The sequence below is a fragment of the Trachypithecus francoisi genome, unplaced genomic scaffold (assembly GCF_009764315.1).
Source record: "Trachypithecus francoisi isolate TF-2019V2 unplaced genomic scaffold, Tfra_2.0 Lachesis_group10, whole genome shotgun sequence".
Classification (NCBI taxonomy): Eukaryota; Metazoa; Chordata; class Mammalia; order Primates; family Cercopithecidae; genus Trachypithecus; species Trachypithecus francoisi.
The window spans coordinates 70,521,539-70,538,664 of NW_022681455.1; the positions used below are offsets into that span (position 1 = coordinate 70,521,539).

The following is a 17,126-nucleotide window of genomic DNA, read 5'->3' on the forward strand; positions in this document are numbered from 1 at the left end:
ATTACAGGCGCAGGCCACCAAGCCCGGCTAATTTTTTTTTTTCTTTAAGTAGAGATGGGGTTTCACCACGTTGGCCAGCATGGTCTCCATCTCCTGACCTCGTGATCCACCTGCTTCAGCCTGCTAGAGTGCTGGGAATACAGGCATGAGCCACCGCGCCCAGCCCGAATCTATTCTTATTTTCAACCCTTAGTTTTTATAGACAAGCAGAAGGTGACATTGTATCAGATTGCCAGATCACAAAGATCTGATAAGGCAAAGTGATCAAATTCATTGATCGTAGGTGACCACCTGGCGATAAGGACCACAGGGTCTGAGAAAGGACAAAAGACGACCTTTAGAAGGAGCTCCCAACCCAGAACCACAGGAAATCAAAAAGCCCGCGCGAACTAGGAAAGAAAACACACAACCGGCCATCAGTGCGATCACCTATCTCCCTCGCCAGGAAAGTAACTCCAAACCGCCAATCATCGGCGACGCTGGACGTAGACGTCTTACGCAGTGACATTAAAGCAAGATGGCCGCGCCCTGCAGATTTTCTCTTGTTGCGTAAGTTTTTTTGACCGTCACTCGTGTCAGCTTCAAAGTCAGATAGATTTTTCTCCCAGCATGTTCTACTTCCGAGGCTGTGGCCGTTGGGTCGCGGCTTCCTTCATCAAGCAGCAGTTTCCGTTGGCACGGTTAAGCAGTGACAGCGCGGCACCCCGGACTCCGCATTTCGACGTGATAGTCATTGGTGGAGGACATGCGGGGACTGAGGCAGCCACCGCCGCGGCTCGGTGCGGCTCTCGGACTCTGCTCCTCACTCACCGCGTGGATACGATCGGTAAGGAGCGCGGGTGCTGTGGATCCCGGCTAGGACGCAGGCTGCTTTCTTCCCGCCTCCCCGGGTCTGAAGTGGGGGACCCTCCCTCAAAGCTAGTGGGAATCCTACCTTCTGTGGTTTCAGCCTCGGTAAGTGTCTCGCAAGGATCAGGCAGGCCAGGCCACAACTCTGGATTAGTCTATTCTGCGAACCATAGATTATGCCGCTGCTGACAGTAGTGCCTTGTGGGAGGTTGGGGTTCGGGGTCCGTGCCTTGGGAAAGGGAGAAACTTCAAGAATACTCGCTGGTAGCTTCTTGGTTCATTGCTGCGTTTACCTTCTACTATGTTACTCCAGATAAAGGGTGAATTAACATTATTAACAATCGTTTATGGCCAGGCGCAGTGGCTCACTTCTTTAATCCCAGCACTTTGGGAGGCTGAGACGGGTGGATCTCCTGAAGTCATGAGTTCGAGACCAGCCTGGCCAGCATGGTGAAACCCCATCTCTACTAAAAAAAAATACAAAAAAATTAGCTGGGTGTGGTAGCGGTCTCCTCTAATGCCAGCTACTGGGGAGGCTGAGGCAGGAAATCACCTGAACCCGGGAGGTGGAGGTTGCGGTGAGCCAAGATCGTGCCACTGCACTCTAGCCTGGTCAACAACAGCAAAACTCTGTCTCAAAAAAAAAGAAAAAACAAAAAACAAAAAAAACCCAACACAACCCACTTAAATGTATAATGAGAAAAGTATAATCTTTCAGGAAATCATATAGCATCCTCTCCCCCACCCACAAAACCGCAATTAATAGTATAAATTTCTTCACAGTTATGAGCTGAATCGTCATTTTAAAGAAGGATTTCAGGAATAAATACGTGATTTATGCACAACTTTTACAAAACAATATTCTAATTACTGCTCGCTCCTAAGCAAGGCAGGAGGAAAGACAGAGGCATATGTAATTTACAAGTTGATGTTTTAGCTAGTATCTATCATGATGCTACAGAATGGTCATCCAACAATTACCCATTAGAGCAAAAAAAGTACTGTCTAGTACTAAGCAAAAATCCAGAGACGACAACCCAGAAGGAATATAGGATGCAAAAGGTAGCATGGTGCCAGGCGCGGTGGCTCATGCCTGTAATCCCAGCACTTTGGGAGGCTGAGGCGGGCGGACCACAAGGTCAGGAGATCGAAACCATCCTGGCTCTACTAAAAATACAAAGAAGAAAAAAAAATTAGCCAGGTGTGGTGGTGGGTGCCTGTAATCCCAGCTTCTCGGGAGGCTGAGGCAGGAGAATGGCATGAACCCAGGAGGCGGAACTTGCAGTGAGCTGAGATGGAACTACTACACTCGAGCCTGGGCGACAGTGTGAGACTGTCTCAAAAAAAAAAAAAAGGTAGCATGGTTCTTCAAAAGGGCGTCACAAAATCTTGACAGAAACATAAAGATCAGGCTGGGCAGGGTGCTGCGCACCTGCAATCCCAGCTACTGGTTAGGCAGAGGCAGGAAAAGTTCTTAAGTCCAGAAAGCGAAGCCTGTAATGTGCAACGATCGTGCCTGAGTAGTCACTGAACTCCAGCCTGGGCAACATAGTCGTCTGTAAATAATTTTTTAAAAATAAAAACACAAGAACCACTTAATAAACAATTTATTATTATTATATTATTATTTAATATAATAATTACATAATTATATTTTTAAACAATATAAACCTATTGTTTATATTTTTAAAAAATAAAGATCTAGTGCTTGCTTTGGCAACACATAAACTAAAGTTGGAATGATATAGAGATTAACATAGCCCCTGCACAAGGATGATGCACAAATTTGTGAAGCATTCTCTATTTTAAAAAATAATAATAAAATAAAGACCTAGGCCAGGGGTGATTACTCACACTTGTAATCTCAGCATTTGAGGAGCCCAGGAGTCTGTCTTCTATTTTAAAGGAAGAAGGAGGAAAAGAATCTAACACAGCTGTCATTCCTGTTTTTACAGTAGAGAGACTAAGGTATGTTAGGTAACTTGCCATGATCAGAGAGCTCATAAGTGGTAGGTCTAGAAATTGAGCCAGGCCGGGCGCGGTGGCTCAAGCCTGTAATCCCAGCACTTTGGGAGGCCGAGACGGGCGGATCACGAGGTCAGGAGATCGAGACCATCCTGGCTAATACGGTGAAACCCCGTCTCTACTAAAAATACAAAAACTAGCCGGGCGAGGTGGCGGGCGCCTGTAGTCCCAGCTACTCGGGAGGCTGAGGCAGGAGAATGGCGGAAACCCGGGAGGCGGAGCTTGCAGTGAGCTGAAATCTGGCCACTGCACTCCAGTCCAGGCGACAGAGCGAGACTCCGCCTCAAAAAAAAAAAAAAAAAAAAAAAAAAGAAATTGAGCCAGATCTCTTTCACACTCCTCATAATGACACTTCATGCTCATCATCACAGTGCTATCCAGTCTCCCTGTGGAGACCATTAAAACTTTTGGAGGTCTTGGCTGGGCACCGTGGCTCATGCCTGTAATCCCAGCAGTTTGAGAGGCCAAGGCGAGCAGATCACCTGAGGTCAGGAGTTTGAGACCAGCCTGACCAACATGGAGAAACCCTGTCTCTACTAAAAATACAAAATTAGCCAGGCGTGGTGGCGTGTGCCTGTAATCCCAGCTACTCGGGAGGCTGAGGTGGGAGAATCACTTGAACCCAGTAGGTGGAGGTTGCAGTGAGCTGAGATCATGCCATTGCACTCCAGCCTGGGTGACAAGAGCGAAACTGTGTCTCAAATAATAATAATAATAATAACTTTTGGAGGTCTTGATTCTTGATGTGGTGGCAGTGGATGTGTGGATGTTGACACAACTTGCCCGTCCCTCCACCTCCCATAAAAACTTTTGAGGTAAACACATGGGTTTAGACCTCCAGGTAAGACTGGGTAAATGTAAGGGAAAGGTATAAAATATGGTCTTCACTCTCAAGAAATTTGTAATTTAATTATATTTAATTCTGCACAGTAAGTGCAGAAAGAAAATATCAGATGGCATTTATGGAAGACATAATTGGTTGTAGCTCAACCAGTGCCCAAGGGGCTTCTTCTTTTTTTTTTTCTTTTCTTTTTTTTTTTTTTTGAGACAGAGTCTCACTTTGTCACCTAGACTAGAGTGCAATGGTGCCACCTCGGCTCACTGCAACCTCCACCTCCCAGGTTCAAGCGATTCTTTTGCCTCAGCCTCCCAAGTAGCTGGGTTTACAGGCGCAAACTGCCACGCCTGGCTAAATTTTTGTATTTTAGTAGAGACGGGGTTTCACTGTGTTGCCCAGAGTGGTCTCAAACTCCTGAGCTCCAGCAATCCACACTCCTTGGCCTCCCAAAGTACTAGGATTACAGGTGTGAGCCACCACACCCGGCCCTGTTTTTTATTATTTATTTATTTTTGTCCTTATTTATGTTGAAGGACTAGGAACTTTTTTTTTCTTTTTTTTTTTGAGACAGAGTCTCGCTCTGTCGCCCAGGCTAGAGTGCAGTGGCCGAATCTCAGCTCACTGCAATCTCCGCCTCCCAGGTTTACACCATTCTCCTGCCTCAGCCTCCCGAGTAGCTGGGACTACAGGCGCCTGCCACCTCGCCCGGCTACTTTTGTATTTTTTAGTAGAGACGGGGTTTCACCGTGTTAGCCAGGATGGTCTCGATCTCCTGACCTCGTGATCCACCCGTCTCGGCCTCCCAAAGTGCTGGGATTACAGGCTTGAGCCACCGCGCCCGGCCAGGACTAAGAACTTCTTACAAGTGTGCTTGATTTGGTAGATTCCTCTGGTGCTGTATCAAAAAAGAACAAAAAATTAAAAAACCAAGTGTACTTGATTTAGAAAGGTTTCATGGGGTAAGGAACTTGTTGCATAATTTGAAAGGAAAAGGCAACCTAGTGAAACAGTAAAAATATGCGTCAAGGAAGAGATTCAAAAGAAAGTTCAGACCGGGCACAGTGGCTCACCCCTGTAATCCCAGCACTTCGGGAGGCTGAGGTGGGCAGATCACTTGAGATGGGCAGATCACCTAAGGTCAGGAGTTTGAGACCAGCCTGGTCAACATGGTGAAACCTGTCTCTACCAAAAATACAAAAATTAGCCGGGCATGGTGCCGGACACCTGTAATCCAAGCTACTCAGGAGGCTGAGGCAGGAGAATTGCTTGAACCTGGGAAGCAGAGGTTGCAGTGAGCCGAGACTGCACCAATGCACTCCAGCCTGGGTAACAGAGTGAGACTCCATCTTACAAAAAACCAAAAGGAAGTTCAGGAAGTGGTTTGTCATCCAGATTGCCCTGGACACTTTTGCATCCCATTGGGTCTTTGGGATTTTCTTTGTAGTATATCTTTCACGTTTTCTATTTTTTATCGTATGAGATGATTATAGTCACCTGTATAAATATTTCCTTATTAAGTAGTCACTATGTACAAGGTGCTCATATATTTATTTTGTTTATGTCTATTCTCTTTAGGTCAGATGTCATGTAATCCTTCCTTTGGTGGCATCGGAAAGGGACATTTAATGAGGGAAGTAGATGCCTTGGATGGCCTGTGTTCTCGCATCTGTGACCAGTCTGGTGTACATTATAAAGTTTTAAACCGGCGTAAGGGACCAGCTGTGTGGGGTCTTAGAGCTCAGATTGATAGGAAACTCTATAAACAGAACATGCAGGTAAGAATAGGGCATGAGCACAGGGAAGATTATAGTGATTGTTTAATTACCATGTTTCAGCTGACATTTTCTTTTGACAGAAAGAAATCTTGAATACACCACTGCTTACTGTTCAGGAGGGAGCTGTAGAAGATCTTATTCTTACAGAACCAGAGCCTGAACACACTGGGAAATGCCGTGTCAGTGGGGTTGTTTTGGGTACGTATTGGTTATAGATGGTGTGTGATAACAGCATATCATATTCCATGTGATAAATTTATTTTAGAGCTAAGTATGGAGATATGTTGCTTATTCAAGGAACTTGTTGCATTTTCTCTACCTGGATGAGGAAAACTGTATAAATAAATACGTTTCTCTTTTCACTTTGACATTTATGATGCTCAAATTCTAGGCTCATCAGTAAGTACCATGTTCCATCTTAGTGTAGAACTTTGTAATCTGCATATTTATGTCTCCCTCTCTCCCCATCTATTGTAATTTCTGTTTTTTCTGGTTCTGGCTTTAATTTTTTTAAAAATTCATATTTTAACAACTTACATATATTTTTATGTAAAACAGTTATATATTTTTTATCAAATCATACATATAAATTTTTCTTAAAATATTAAAAGGGTCTGGGCATGGTGGCTTATGCCTGTAATCCTAGCACTTTGGGAGGCTGAGGTAGGTGGATTGTTTGAGCCCAGGAGTTTGAGACCAGCCTTGGCAAGATGGCAAAACCCCCATGTCTACAAAAAAATACAAAAATTAGCCGGTGTTGTAGCAGGTGCCTGTAGTCTCAGCTACTCAAGTAGCTGAAGTGGGAGGATTGCTTGAGCCCAGGAGGTTGAGACTTCAGTGAGCTGTGATTGTGCTGCTGCACTCCACAGAGTGCACAGGGTCTGCACTCTGGGCAACAGAGTGAGACCCTGTGTCAAAAAAATAAATAAAAAATAAGTCTGGGTGTGGTGGCTCACGCCTGTAATCCCAACACTTTGGGAGGCTGAGGCAGGCAGATCGCCTAAGGTTGGGAGTTCAAGACTAGCGTGAACAACATGGAGAAACACGTCTCTACTAAAAATACAAAATTAGCCAGGTGTGGTGGCGCATGCCTGAAATCTCAGCTACTCAGGAGGCTGAGGCCAGAGAATCGCTTGAACCTAGGAGGCGGAGGTTGTGGTGAACCGAGATCACACCATTGCTCTCCAGCCTGGGCAACAAGAGCGAAACTCTGTCTCTAAATAAATAAATAAATAAATAAATAAGAAATTTTGAAATTTATGTGGGAAAGCAACCATCTACTTTGCCGGAGACAGACACTTCAACTTTTTTAGTTGTCACTTACATATACTTCCATATGTCTAAATAGCAGGCTTATGCTTTTACTTCCTAATTTACAGTTCTAGACTTTATATATTAACTTTTTTTTTTTTTTGAGATGGAGTCTCACTGTGCCAGGCTGGAATGCAGTGGTGCGATATCGGCTCACTGCAACCTCCGCCTCACGGGTTCAAACGATTCTGCCTCAGCCTCCTGAGTAGCTGGGACTACAGGCATGTACCACCATGCCCAGCTAATTTTTGTATTTTTAGTAGAGATGGGGTTTCACCATATTGGCCAGAATAGTCTCGATCTCCTGACCTCGTGATCCAGCCGCCTTGCCCTCCCAAAGTGCTGGGATTACAGCCGTGAGCCCCCACACCCAGCCATCTATTAACATTTTTTGAGATGGAATCTGGCTCTGTCGCCCAGGCTGGAGTGCAGTGGTACCATCTCAGCTCACTGCAACGTTCCCCTCCCAGGTTCAAGCGATTCTCCTGCCTCAGCCTCCCAAGTGGCTGGGATTACAGGTGCCTGCCACCATGCCCGGCTAATTTTTTGTATTTTCAGTAGACACAGGGTTTCACCATATTGGTCAGGCTGGTCTTGAACTCCTGACCTCAAACGATCTGCCTGCCTCAGCGTCCGAAAGTGCTGGGATTATAGGCGTGAGCCACTGTGCCCAGCCTATTAACTTATTATTATGGTAATTCTCTTTAATATCCAACTTTCCTTTCCTTTCTCCTTCTGATATAGTTATACCATAATTTTTGGTATGCTTTTTGTAGCTTTTAAGTTGTTTGCCCTAAGTATGTATTTCCCAATCAAGAAAATTAATTAATCTATAATAAAAATGAAAATGGGAATTAAGATATGTATTTTAAAAGATGACACTCCCGGGCCAGGCACGGTGGCTCACGCTTGTAATCCCAGCACTTTGGGAGGCCAAGGCGGGCATACCACGAGGTCAGGAGATCGAGACCATCCTGGCTAACGCGGTAAAACCCTGTCTCTACTAAAAATACAAAAAATTAGCCAGGCATGGTGGCACGTGCCTGTAGTCCCAGCTACTCGAGAGGCTGAGGCAGGAGAATCGCTTGAACCCAGGGGACAGAGGTTGCAGTAAGCTGAGATCGTGCCACTGCACTCCAGCCTGGGCTACACAGCAAGACTCTGTCTCAAAAATACAAATAAATAAATAAATAAAAAATAAAATAAAAGATGACACTCCCTGGCACAGCCTCTCTTACCATTTTGTTCCCAAAATGCTAGTGGGCAGCCGTATTATTCTCTTAGGTGGAAAACTGATTCTTCTGAGAACTAACAGACATTGATATTTGAGAATTCACCAGTCCAAAAGGCTGGTTCAAGTCTTTTCTTTTTTTTTTTTTTTTTTTTTTTGCGACGGAGTTTCGCTCTTGTTGCCCAGGCTGGAGTGCAGTGGCACTATCACGGGTTACTACAACCTGCACCTCCAGGGTTCAAGTGGTTCTCCTGCCTCAGCCTCCCGAGTGGCTAGGATTACAGGCATGCGCCACCACACCTGAGTAATTTTGTATTTTTAGTAGAGACGGGGTTTCTCCATGTTGGTCAGGCTGGTCGCAAACTCCCAACCTCAGATGATCCACCCACCTCGGCCTCCTAAAGTGCTAGGATTACAGGTGTGAGCCACCGCGCCCAGCAGTTCAAGTTTTAATCACCTCCAGAATTAGCCAGGCAATAAAATTAACTGTGCACACATAAATCCTCCAGTCAGTGTTTTAGTGCCTTATTTATTTATTTAGAGATGGAGTCTCACTCTTGTTGCCCAGGCTGGAGGGCAGTGGCACTATCTTGGCTCACTGCAACCTCCGCCTCCTGGGTTCAAGTGATTCTCCTGCCTCAGCCTGCCTCCTGAGTAGCTGGAATTACAGGTGCATGCCACCACACCCAGCTAATTTTTGTATTTTTAGTAGAGACAGGTTCATCACGTTGGCCAGGCTAGTCTCAAACTCCTGACCTCAGGTGATCCGCCCACCTCGACCTCCCAAAGTGCTGGGATTACAGGCGTGAGCCACCGTGCCCGGCCTAGTGCTTCATTTAAAAATATAACAGGCTGGACATGGTGGCTCATGCCTATAATCCCAACACTTTGGGTGATTGAGGTGGAGGACACTTGAGCCTAGGAGTTCAAGACCAGCCTAGGCAACATAGGGAGGCAACATAGGGAGATCCCACATCTCCAAAAAAATTAAAAATAAGCTGGGTGTGGTGGTGTACACGTATAGTCCCAGCTACTTGGGAGATTAAAGTGGGAAGATCACCTCTGGAAGGTGGAGGCTGCAGTGAGCCATCATAGTGCCACTGCACTCCAACCGTGGTGACAGAGTAAGACCCTGTCTCCAAAACCAAAAATGCAAAAAAGTAAACAGAAAACCAAAGTTCACTAGATGTTTAAAGGAAGTTGTGTACATGAAAGAGAGCAGCCCAAACACATAAACAGAAGTAAAAAATTTGGAGAAGGTCAGCCGTGATGGCTCACACCTATAATACCACCACTTTGGGAGGTGGAGGTAGACGGATCACTTGAGGTCAGGAGTTCGAGACCAGACTGGCCAACGTGGTGAAACCTTGTCTCCACTAAAAACACAAAAATTAGCTGGGCATGGTTGCTGGTGTCTGTAATCCCAGCTACTTGGGAGGCTGAGGCAGGAGAATTGCTTGAACCCAAGTGATGGAGGTTGCAGTGAGCCAAGATCGTACCACTGCACTCCAGCCTGGGTGACAGAGTAAGACTCTGTCTCAATAAATAAATAAATAATTAATTAAATAAATAAAGTACAACAATTATTAACTCAAGGTAAAACCAAGTATATGAAAGGGACAAACATAATACACTTCTGTGCAGTAAACAATACTTAGTCAACAATGTAAATACTATCAACCAAAAATTATGGTATAATTATATCAGAAGGAGAAAGGGAAGGAAAGTTGGATATTAAAGAGAATTACCATAATAATAAGTTAATAGGCTGGGCACAGTGGCTCACGCCTATAATCCCAGCACTTTCGGACGCTGAGGCAGGCAGATCGTTTGAGGTCAGGAGTTCAAGACCAGCCTGACCAATATGGTGAAACCCTGTGTCTACTGAAAATACAAAAAATTAGCCGGGCATGGTGGCAGGCACCTGTAATCCCAGCCACTTGGGAGGCTGAGGCAGGAGAATCGCTTGAACCTGGGAGGGGAACGTTGCAGTGAGCTGAGATGGTACCACTGCACTCCAGCCTGGGCGACAGAGCCAGATTCCATCTCAAAAAATGTTAATAGATGGCTGGGTGTGGGGGCTCACGGCTGTAATCCCAGCACTTTGGGAGGGCAAGGCGGCTGGATCATGAGGTCAGGAGATCGAGACTATTCTGGCCAACGTGGTGAAACCCCATCTCTACTAAAAATACAAAAATTAGCTGGGCATGGTGGTACATGCCTGTAGTCCCAGCTACTCAGGAGGCTGAGGCAGAATCGTTTGAACCCGTGAGGCGGAGGTTGCAGTGAGCCGATATCGCACCACTGCATTCCAGCCTGGCACAGTGAGACTCCGTCTCAAAAAAAAAAAAAAGTTAATATATAAAGTCTAGAACTGTAAATTAGGAAGTAAAAGCATAAGCCTGCTATTTAGACATATGGAAGTATATGTAAGTGACAACTAAAAAAGTTGAAGTGTCTGTCTCCGGCAAAGTAGATGGTTGCTTTCCCACATAAATTTCAAAATTTCTTATTTATTTATTTATTTATTTAGAGACAGAGTTTTGCTCTTGTTGCCCATATAGAGTGAAAAGATAGTCTGTCTTAGCTGGGCGTTGTAGCTCACACCTGTAATCCCAGCACTTTGAGAGGCTGAGGCAGGTGGATCATCTGAGGTTGGGAGTTTGAGACTAGTCTGGCCAACATGGCGAAACTTGTCTCTACTAAAAATACAAAAATGAGCCAGCCATGATGGCTCACACCTGTAGTCCCAGCTACTCAGGAGGCTGCGGCAGGAGAATCACTTGAACCTGGGAGGTGGAGGTTGCAATGAGCTGAGATCTCACTACTACATTCCAGCCTGGGTGAGAGCAAGAGTCTGTCTCAAAAGGAAAAAAGATAGTCTGTCTCCTTCACTTTGTCCCCTCAACCAGCCAGTTTTCTTTCTCAGGAGCCTTTGCTTTGTGAATCTCTTATGTAGTCTTTCTACCTGGTCATATGTACATGTCTTCATACATATGTATACATATTTTTTATTGTTTTCACAAAATCGTAGCATATTATACACAAACACACTGTTCTCTGTACTTTTTGTAAAAAAAAAAAAACCCTTAATCTGTGTTTGCTTTGCTTTCGGAGACCATGCTTTTTTTTTTTTTTTTAAAGTTTGTGGGTTTGTTCTGATGGTTACCTTAAAAGCTGTGATTTTATATATAATATAATATGCTCACTGACTTCCCTCAAGTAACAGTTACTAGTTTTACTTTCATTTCCTTTTTTCCTCCGACTTTCTTTATTTTCCAGATTTAATGGTTATATTGTTTTTATTAGTATTTAAGTTTATACCCTTAAATTGTTTATTTATTTATTTTTGAGACAAGTTCTTGCCCTATTGCTTAGGCTTGAGTGCAGTGGCATGATCACAGCTCACCGTAGCCTCGACCACCTGGGCCCAAGTGATCGTCCTGCCTCAGCCTCCTGTGTAGCTGGGACCACAAGCGTGTGTCACCACCTCTGGCTGATTTATTATTATTATTATTATTTTGTAGAGATGGGAGTCTCACTATGTTGCCAGGACTGGTCTTGAACCCCTGGGCTGAAGTGATCTTCCTGCCCCAGTCTCTCAAAATGTTGGTGTTATAGTCATGAGCCACTGCGCTTGTCCAATTTAATTTAATATCTTTTTTTTTTTTTTTTATGAGACGGAGTCTCGCTCTGTCGCCCAGGCTGGAGTACAGTGGCTGGATCTCAGCTCACTGCAAGCTCCGCCTCCTGGGTTTACGCCATTCTCCTGCCTCAGCCTCCAGAGTAGCTGGGACTACAGGTGCCCGCCACCTCGCCCGGCTAGATTTTTGTATTTTTTAGTAGAGACGGGGTTTCACCGTGTTAGCCAGGATGGTCTCAATCTCCTGACCTCGTGATCCGCCCGTCTCGGCCTCCCACAGTGCTGGGATTACAGGCTTGAGCCACCGCGCCCGGCCAATTTATTATCTTTAAATGCTATTTTGTGACCCTGTCCATATTTTGTAGGCCCAACAGTAATAATTTTTTGTGGTAAAGTATACAAACCATAAAATGTACCATTTTAACCATTTTTAAGTGTACAATTCAGTACTATTAAGTACATTGACAGTATTGTGCACCGATCACCACCAGTTGTCTCTTGAACTTTTTCATCATCCCAAATTAAAATTCTGTACCCATTAAACAAAAAGTCCCCATTACCTGAAGAATAAACCTCCATTTTACTGTAAGGTAGAGCTATCTGAGAACAAAACCTTAATGTGCAAATGTCAGCTGTTTATTTTATTTTCTGACCCAAGTTTCATTTCTACATTCCTCCTCAGTTCTTATTCTCAGTTCTCCAGTTTCTGAGCCTTTGCAGGGCAAATTTGTTCATTCTCATTGATATCTTCTCTTCAGATATTAATATTAAGTTATAGCTGTCTCCTCTCTGCTAGATGAGTTACCATTCTTTTAACCACTTTCTATCTTTCAAAAATATATTGAAATTTCTCATGTTCTGACTGGTTCTTTTTCGTTACTTGTCCTTTTGGTTTTATACCTTTTTTATTCCCCTATTGGATTTTCTTTGAGTTTTAGAAGGGAGAAAAAATGTGAGGTTGTATGCCATACTTATCCTGAAGGCTAAAATTAATTAATTTTTTAAATTAATTGAGACTTTTTAGTGTTGATATGATTTTAGGTACATGTGAATTGGTGATAACACATTGTATTCTCTCTCCTACATTGCTTAGATTGAGATTGATAACATGTAGTCTTCTGACTCATTTAAAATGCTTTGTCTGGGGTATGGGAAATGGGAAGATATTGCTCAAAGTTTACACATTTTCAGCTGTAAGTGTTGAATAAGTTCTAGCAATCTAGTGAGCAGTATGGTAACTGTAGTTAATAATAATGTACGATATACTTGAAATTTGCTAAGGGAGTAAATCGTGAGTGTTCTCACCACATAAACAAAATGTGTAACTATGTGGGCTGATGGTTATATTAATTAGCTTGATTATGGGTATCATCACAGAAGGTATACTTGTATCAAAACACCATGTTGCATGCTCTAAATATATGCAGTTTTTTTTATATGTCTGTTATATGTTGATACAGCTTGAAAAAACAAAAATATTAAATATGATTCTCAAGTTTCTAAAGACTGATAGTTTTTCTGTAGTTCTAATAAAAAATAATCACATTCCATTTTTATCCATGGTAACAATTGAAAAATGACCTTAGGCCAGGCGCAGTGGCTCACGCCTGTAATCCCAGCACTTTGGGAGGCTGAGGTGGGTGGATCACCTGAGGTCAGGAGTTCAAGACCAGCCTGACCAACATGGAGAAACCCCATCTCTACTAAAAATACAAAACTAGCTGAGCGTGGTGGCACATGCCTGTAATCTCAGCTACTCGGGAGGCTGAGGCAGGAGAATTGCTTGAACATGGGAGGCGGAGGTTTCAATGAGCCGAGATTGCACCCCTGCACTCCAGCTTGGCGATAGAGCGAGTCTTTGTCTTAGATAGATAGATAGATAGATAGATAATGACTTTATTCTTTTTTCTTGTTATTTAGTGGATGGAAGCACAGTATATGCAGAGAGTGTGATTCTGACTACTGGGACATTTCTGAGAGGCATGATTGTAATTGGATTGGAGATGCATCCAGCAGGACGTTTAGGGGATCACCCTTCTATAGGATTGGCTCAGACACTGGAGAAGTTAGGGTTTGTGGTGGGAAGGTTGAAGACTGGGACTCCACCCCGAATTGCCAAAGACTCCATTAATTTCAGTATTCTAAACAAGCAGACACCGGACAATCCATCCGTACCATTCAGCTTTACCAATGAGACAGTATGGATTAAGGTAAGATACTTTATGAAAACCTGACTTACAGCTGATATTGGCTATTCACAGCAGGAAGTATTGTAACTTTTTTTTTTTTTTTTTTTGGCAGTAGTTCACTTTATAGCACTATTGCTTATAGTGCAAAAAAGTGATTTTTTTTTTTTTTTGAGATAGGGTCTCACCTTGTCACCCAGGCTGGAGTGCAGTGGTACAATTATGGGTCACTACAGCCTTGACCTCCTGGGATCAAGTGATCCTCCCACCTCAACCCCCTCGAGTAACTGAGACCATAGGCGTGAGCCATTGCGCCTGGCTAATTTTTTAAATTTTTTTGAGAAATGGGGTCTCACTATGTTGCCCAGGCTGGTCTTGTACTCCTGGGCTCAAAGGGTCTACCCGCCTTGGCCTCCCAAAGTGCTAGGATTACAGGTGTAAACCACCGAACCCAGCCAAATAAGCAATCCCTTTTTTTTTTTTTTTTTTGAGATGGAGACTTGCTCTGTCACCTAGACTGGATGGCATGATCTCAGCTCACTGCAGCCTCTGCCTCCTGGGTTCAAGCAATTCTTCTGCCTCAGCCTCCCGAGTATACAGGTGTGCGCTACCATGCCCAGCTAATTTTTATATTTTTAGTAGAGATGGGGTTTCACCATATTGGCCAGGCTGGTCTCAAACTCCTGACCTCGTGATCCACCCATTTCAGCCTCTTAAAATGCTGGGATTATAGGCATGAGCCACTGCGCTCAGCCTAAAGAAGTAATCTATCTAAAAGGGATTGGCTAACTTGGCTAATTGGGTATTTCCCCATAAATCGTAAATTTCTTTTTTTTTTTTTTTGAGACCATCTCACTCTGTTACCCTGCTGGAATGCAGTGGCGAAATCTTGGCTCACTGCAATCTCCACATCCTGGGTTCAAGCGATTCTCCCACCTCAGCCTCCCTAGTAGCTGGGATTGCAGGCACCTGCCATCATGCCCAGCTAATTTTTATAGTTTTGTAGAGACGGGGTTTCACCATGTTGGCCAGACTGGTTTTAAACTCCTGACCTCAGGTGATCCACCTGCCTCAACCTCCCAAAGTGCTGGTGCTGAGATTGCAGGTATGAGCCACTGCGCCCGACTTTTTTTTTTTTCTTTTTTTTGAGACGGAGTTTTGCCATTGTTGCCCAGGCTGGAGTGCAATGGCGCGATCTCGACTTGCTGCAACCTCCGCCTCCCAGGTTTAAGCAATTCTCTTGCCTCAGCCTCTTGAGTAGCTGGGATTACAGGCTCCTGCCACCACCCTGGCTAATTTTTGTATTTTTAATAGAGACGGGGGTTTTGCCACGTTGGCCAGACTGGTCTTGAACTCATGACTTCAGGTGATCCAGGTGATTCGCCCTCCTCAGCCTCCCAAAGTGCTAGCATTACAGGCGGGAGCCACTGTGCCTGGCAAATCTTAAATTTCATTACTTTTATAACCTTACATATTTTGTAAATTAAGCTTTTATTTAAAATTTTTTTTTTCATTTATTATTATTTTTAATAGAGACAGGTTCTCGCCATATTATCCAGGCTGGTCTCATACTTTTGGGCTTAAGCCATCCACCCACCTCAGCCTCTCAAAGTGCTGGGATTACAGGCATGAGCCACCGCACCTGATCAAATAAGCATTTTTTGTTTTGTTTTGTTTTTTTGAGATGGAGATTCAGTCTTGTTGCCCAGGCTGTGGTACAATAGGGTGATCTCAGCTCACTGCAGCCTCTGCCCCCTGGGTTCAAGTGATGCTCCTGCCTCAGCCTTCCTAGTAGCTGGGATTACAGGTGCCCACCACCATGCCCGGCTAATTTGTTTTTGTATTTTTAGTAGAGACAGGGTTTCACCATGTTGATCAGGCTGGCCTTGAACTCTTTTTTTTCTGAGACGGCATTTCACTCTTGTTGTCCAGGATGGAGTGCAACAGCGCGATCTCGGCTCACTGCAACGTCCACCTCCCAGGTTCAAGCGATTCTCCCACCTCAGCTTCTTGAGTAGCGGGGATTACAGGTATGCGCCACCACATCTGGCTAATTTTGTATTTTTAGTAGAGATGGGTTTTCTCCATGTTGGTCAGGCTGGTCACGAACTCCCGACCTCAGGTGATCTGCCCGCCTCGGCCTCCCAAAGTGTTGGGATTATAGGCGTGAGCCACTGCACCCGACTGGTCTCAAACTCCTGACCTCAGGTGATCCACCTTCAGCCTGCCAAAATGCTGGGATTACAGGCGTAAGCCACCATGCCCAGCCTAAATTAAGCTCTGTGAAACAATATCAGGTGGTGCTGCTGGAAAGGCAGCTGCCCCCTTGCCCATCATGTAACGCATTTTTGTGGAGAACCTGACACTGAACCATTCTTACATGACGTGCTTCTGGGGTGGGGTTTCAGACACAGCAGAGCAACTACCTCACTGCGATCTGTTGAAAGTTAACCCTCGGCTGCGCGCGGTGGCTCACACCTGTAATCCCAGCAGTTTGGGAGGCCAAGGTGGGTGGATCACTTGAGGTCAGGAGTTCAAGACCAGTCTGGCCAACATGGTTAAACGCTGTCTCTACTAAAAATTAAAAATAAAAAAAAAATAGCCGGACATGGTGGCTCATGCCTGTAATCCCAGCTACTTGGGAGCTTGAGGCAGGAAAATTGCTTGAACCTGGGAGATGGAGGTTGCAGTGAGCTGTGATTGTGCCACTGCACTCCAGCCTCCAGCCTAGGTAACAGAGTAAGACTCCATAAAAAAAAAAAAAAAAAAAAAAGACAGTTAACCTTCACACATATAAACAAATTTTTTTAAAAGACAGAGAAAAAGAAAAAGTAAGCAACATTGAACTTACGAAAAAGTTGTAAGACTATTACAACAAAGTCCTATAAATCACTGAAAGTCACTCGTTAATATTTTACCATATTTATTTCTTTTTTTTTTTTTTTTTTTTGAGACGGAGTCTCGCTCTGTCGCCCAGGCTGGAGTGCAGTGGCCGGATCTCAGCTCACTGCAAGCTCCGCCTCCCGGGTTTACGCCATTCTCTCGCCTCAGCCTCCCGAGTAGCTGGGACTACAGGCGCCCGCCACCTCGCCCGGCTAGTTTTTGTATTTTTTAGTAGAGACGGGGTTTCACCGTATTCACCAGGATGGTCTCGAACTCCTGACCTCGTGATCCGCCCGTCTCGGCCTCCCAAAGTGCTGGGATTACAGGCTTGAGCCACCGCGCCCGGCCATACCATATTTATTTCTATATATAAGCATATCAATTT

General features: G+C 44.5%; 1 protein-coding gene and 1 non-coding gene across 3 annotated transcripts in view; both read left to right on the forward strand.

The window, feature by feature from the left end:
• Nucleotides 1–241: 241 nt before the first annotated feature.
• MTO1 (mitochondrial tRNA translation optimization 1) overlaps nucleotides 242–17,126 on the forward strand; it is a 43,745-nt gene continuing 26,860 nt past the window's right edge. Inside the window, exons 1-4 of one of the 2 annotated variants that reach the window (XM_033217668.1) lie at nucleotides 242–826; nucleotides 5,288–5,487; nucleotides 5,568–5,685; nucleotides 13,593–13,882. In XM_033217668.1, coding sequence (XP_033073559.1) covers nucleotides 610–826; nucleotides 5,288–5,487; nucleotides 5,568–5,685; nucleotides 13,593–13,882 — 825 coding nt within the window. In that variant the 5' untranslated portion in view covers nucleotides 242–609. The remainder of the gene's footprint in view (nucleotides 827–5,287; nucleotides 5,488–5,567; nucleotides 5,686–13,592; nucleotides 13,883–17,126) is intronic. The other variant, XM_033217669.1, reaches the window with a different exon arrangement.
• LOC117088829 lies at nucleotides 2,554–2,657 on the forward strand. The gene has a single exon (XR_004439359.1). It is a non-coding gene; the product is annotated as a U6 spliceosomal RNA (small nuclear RNA).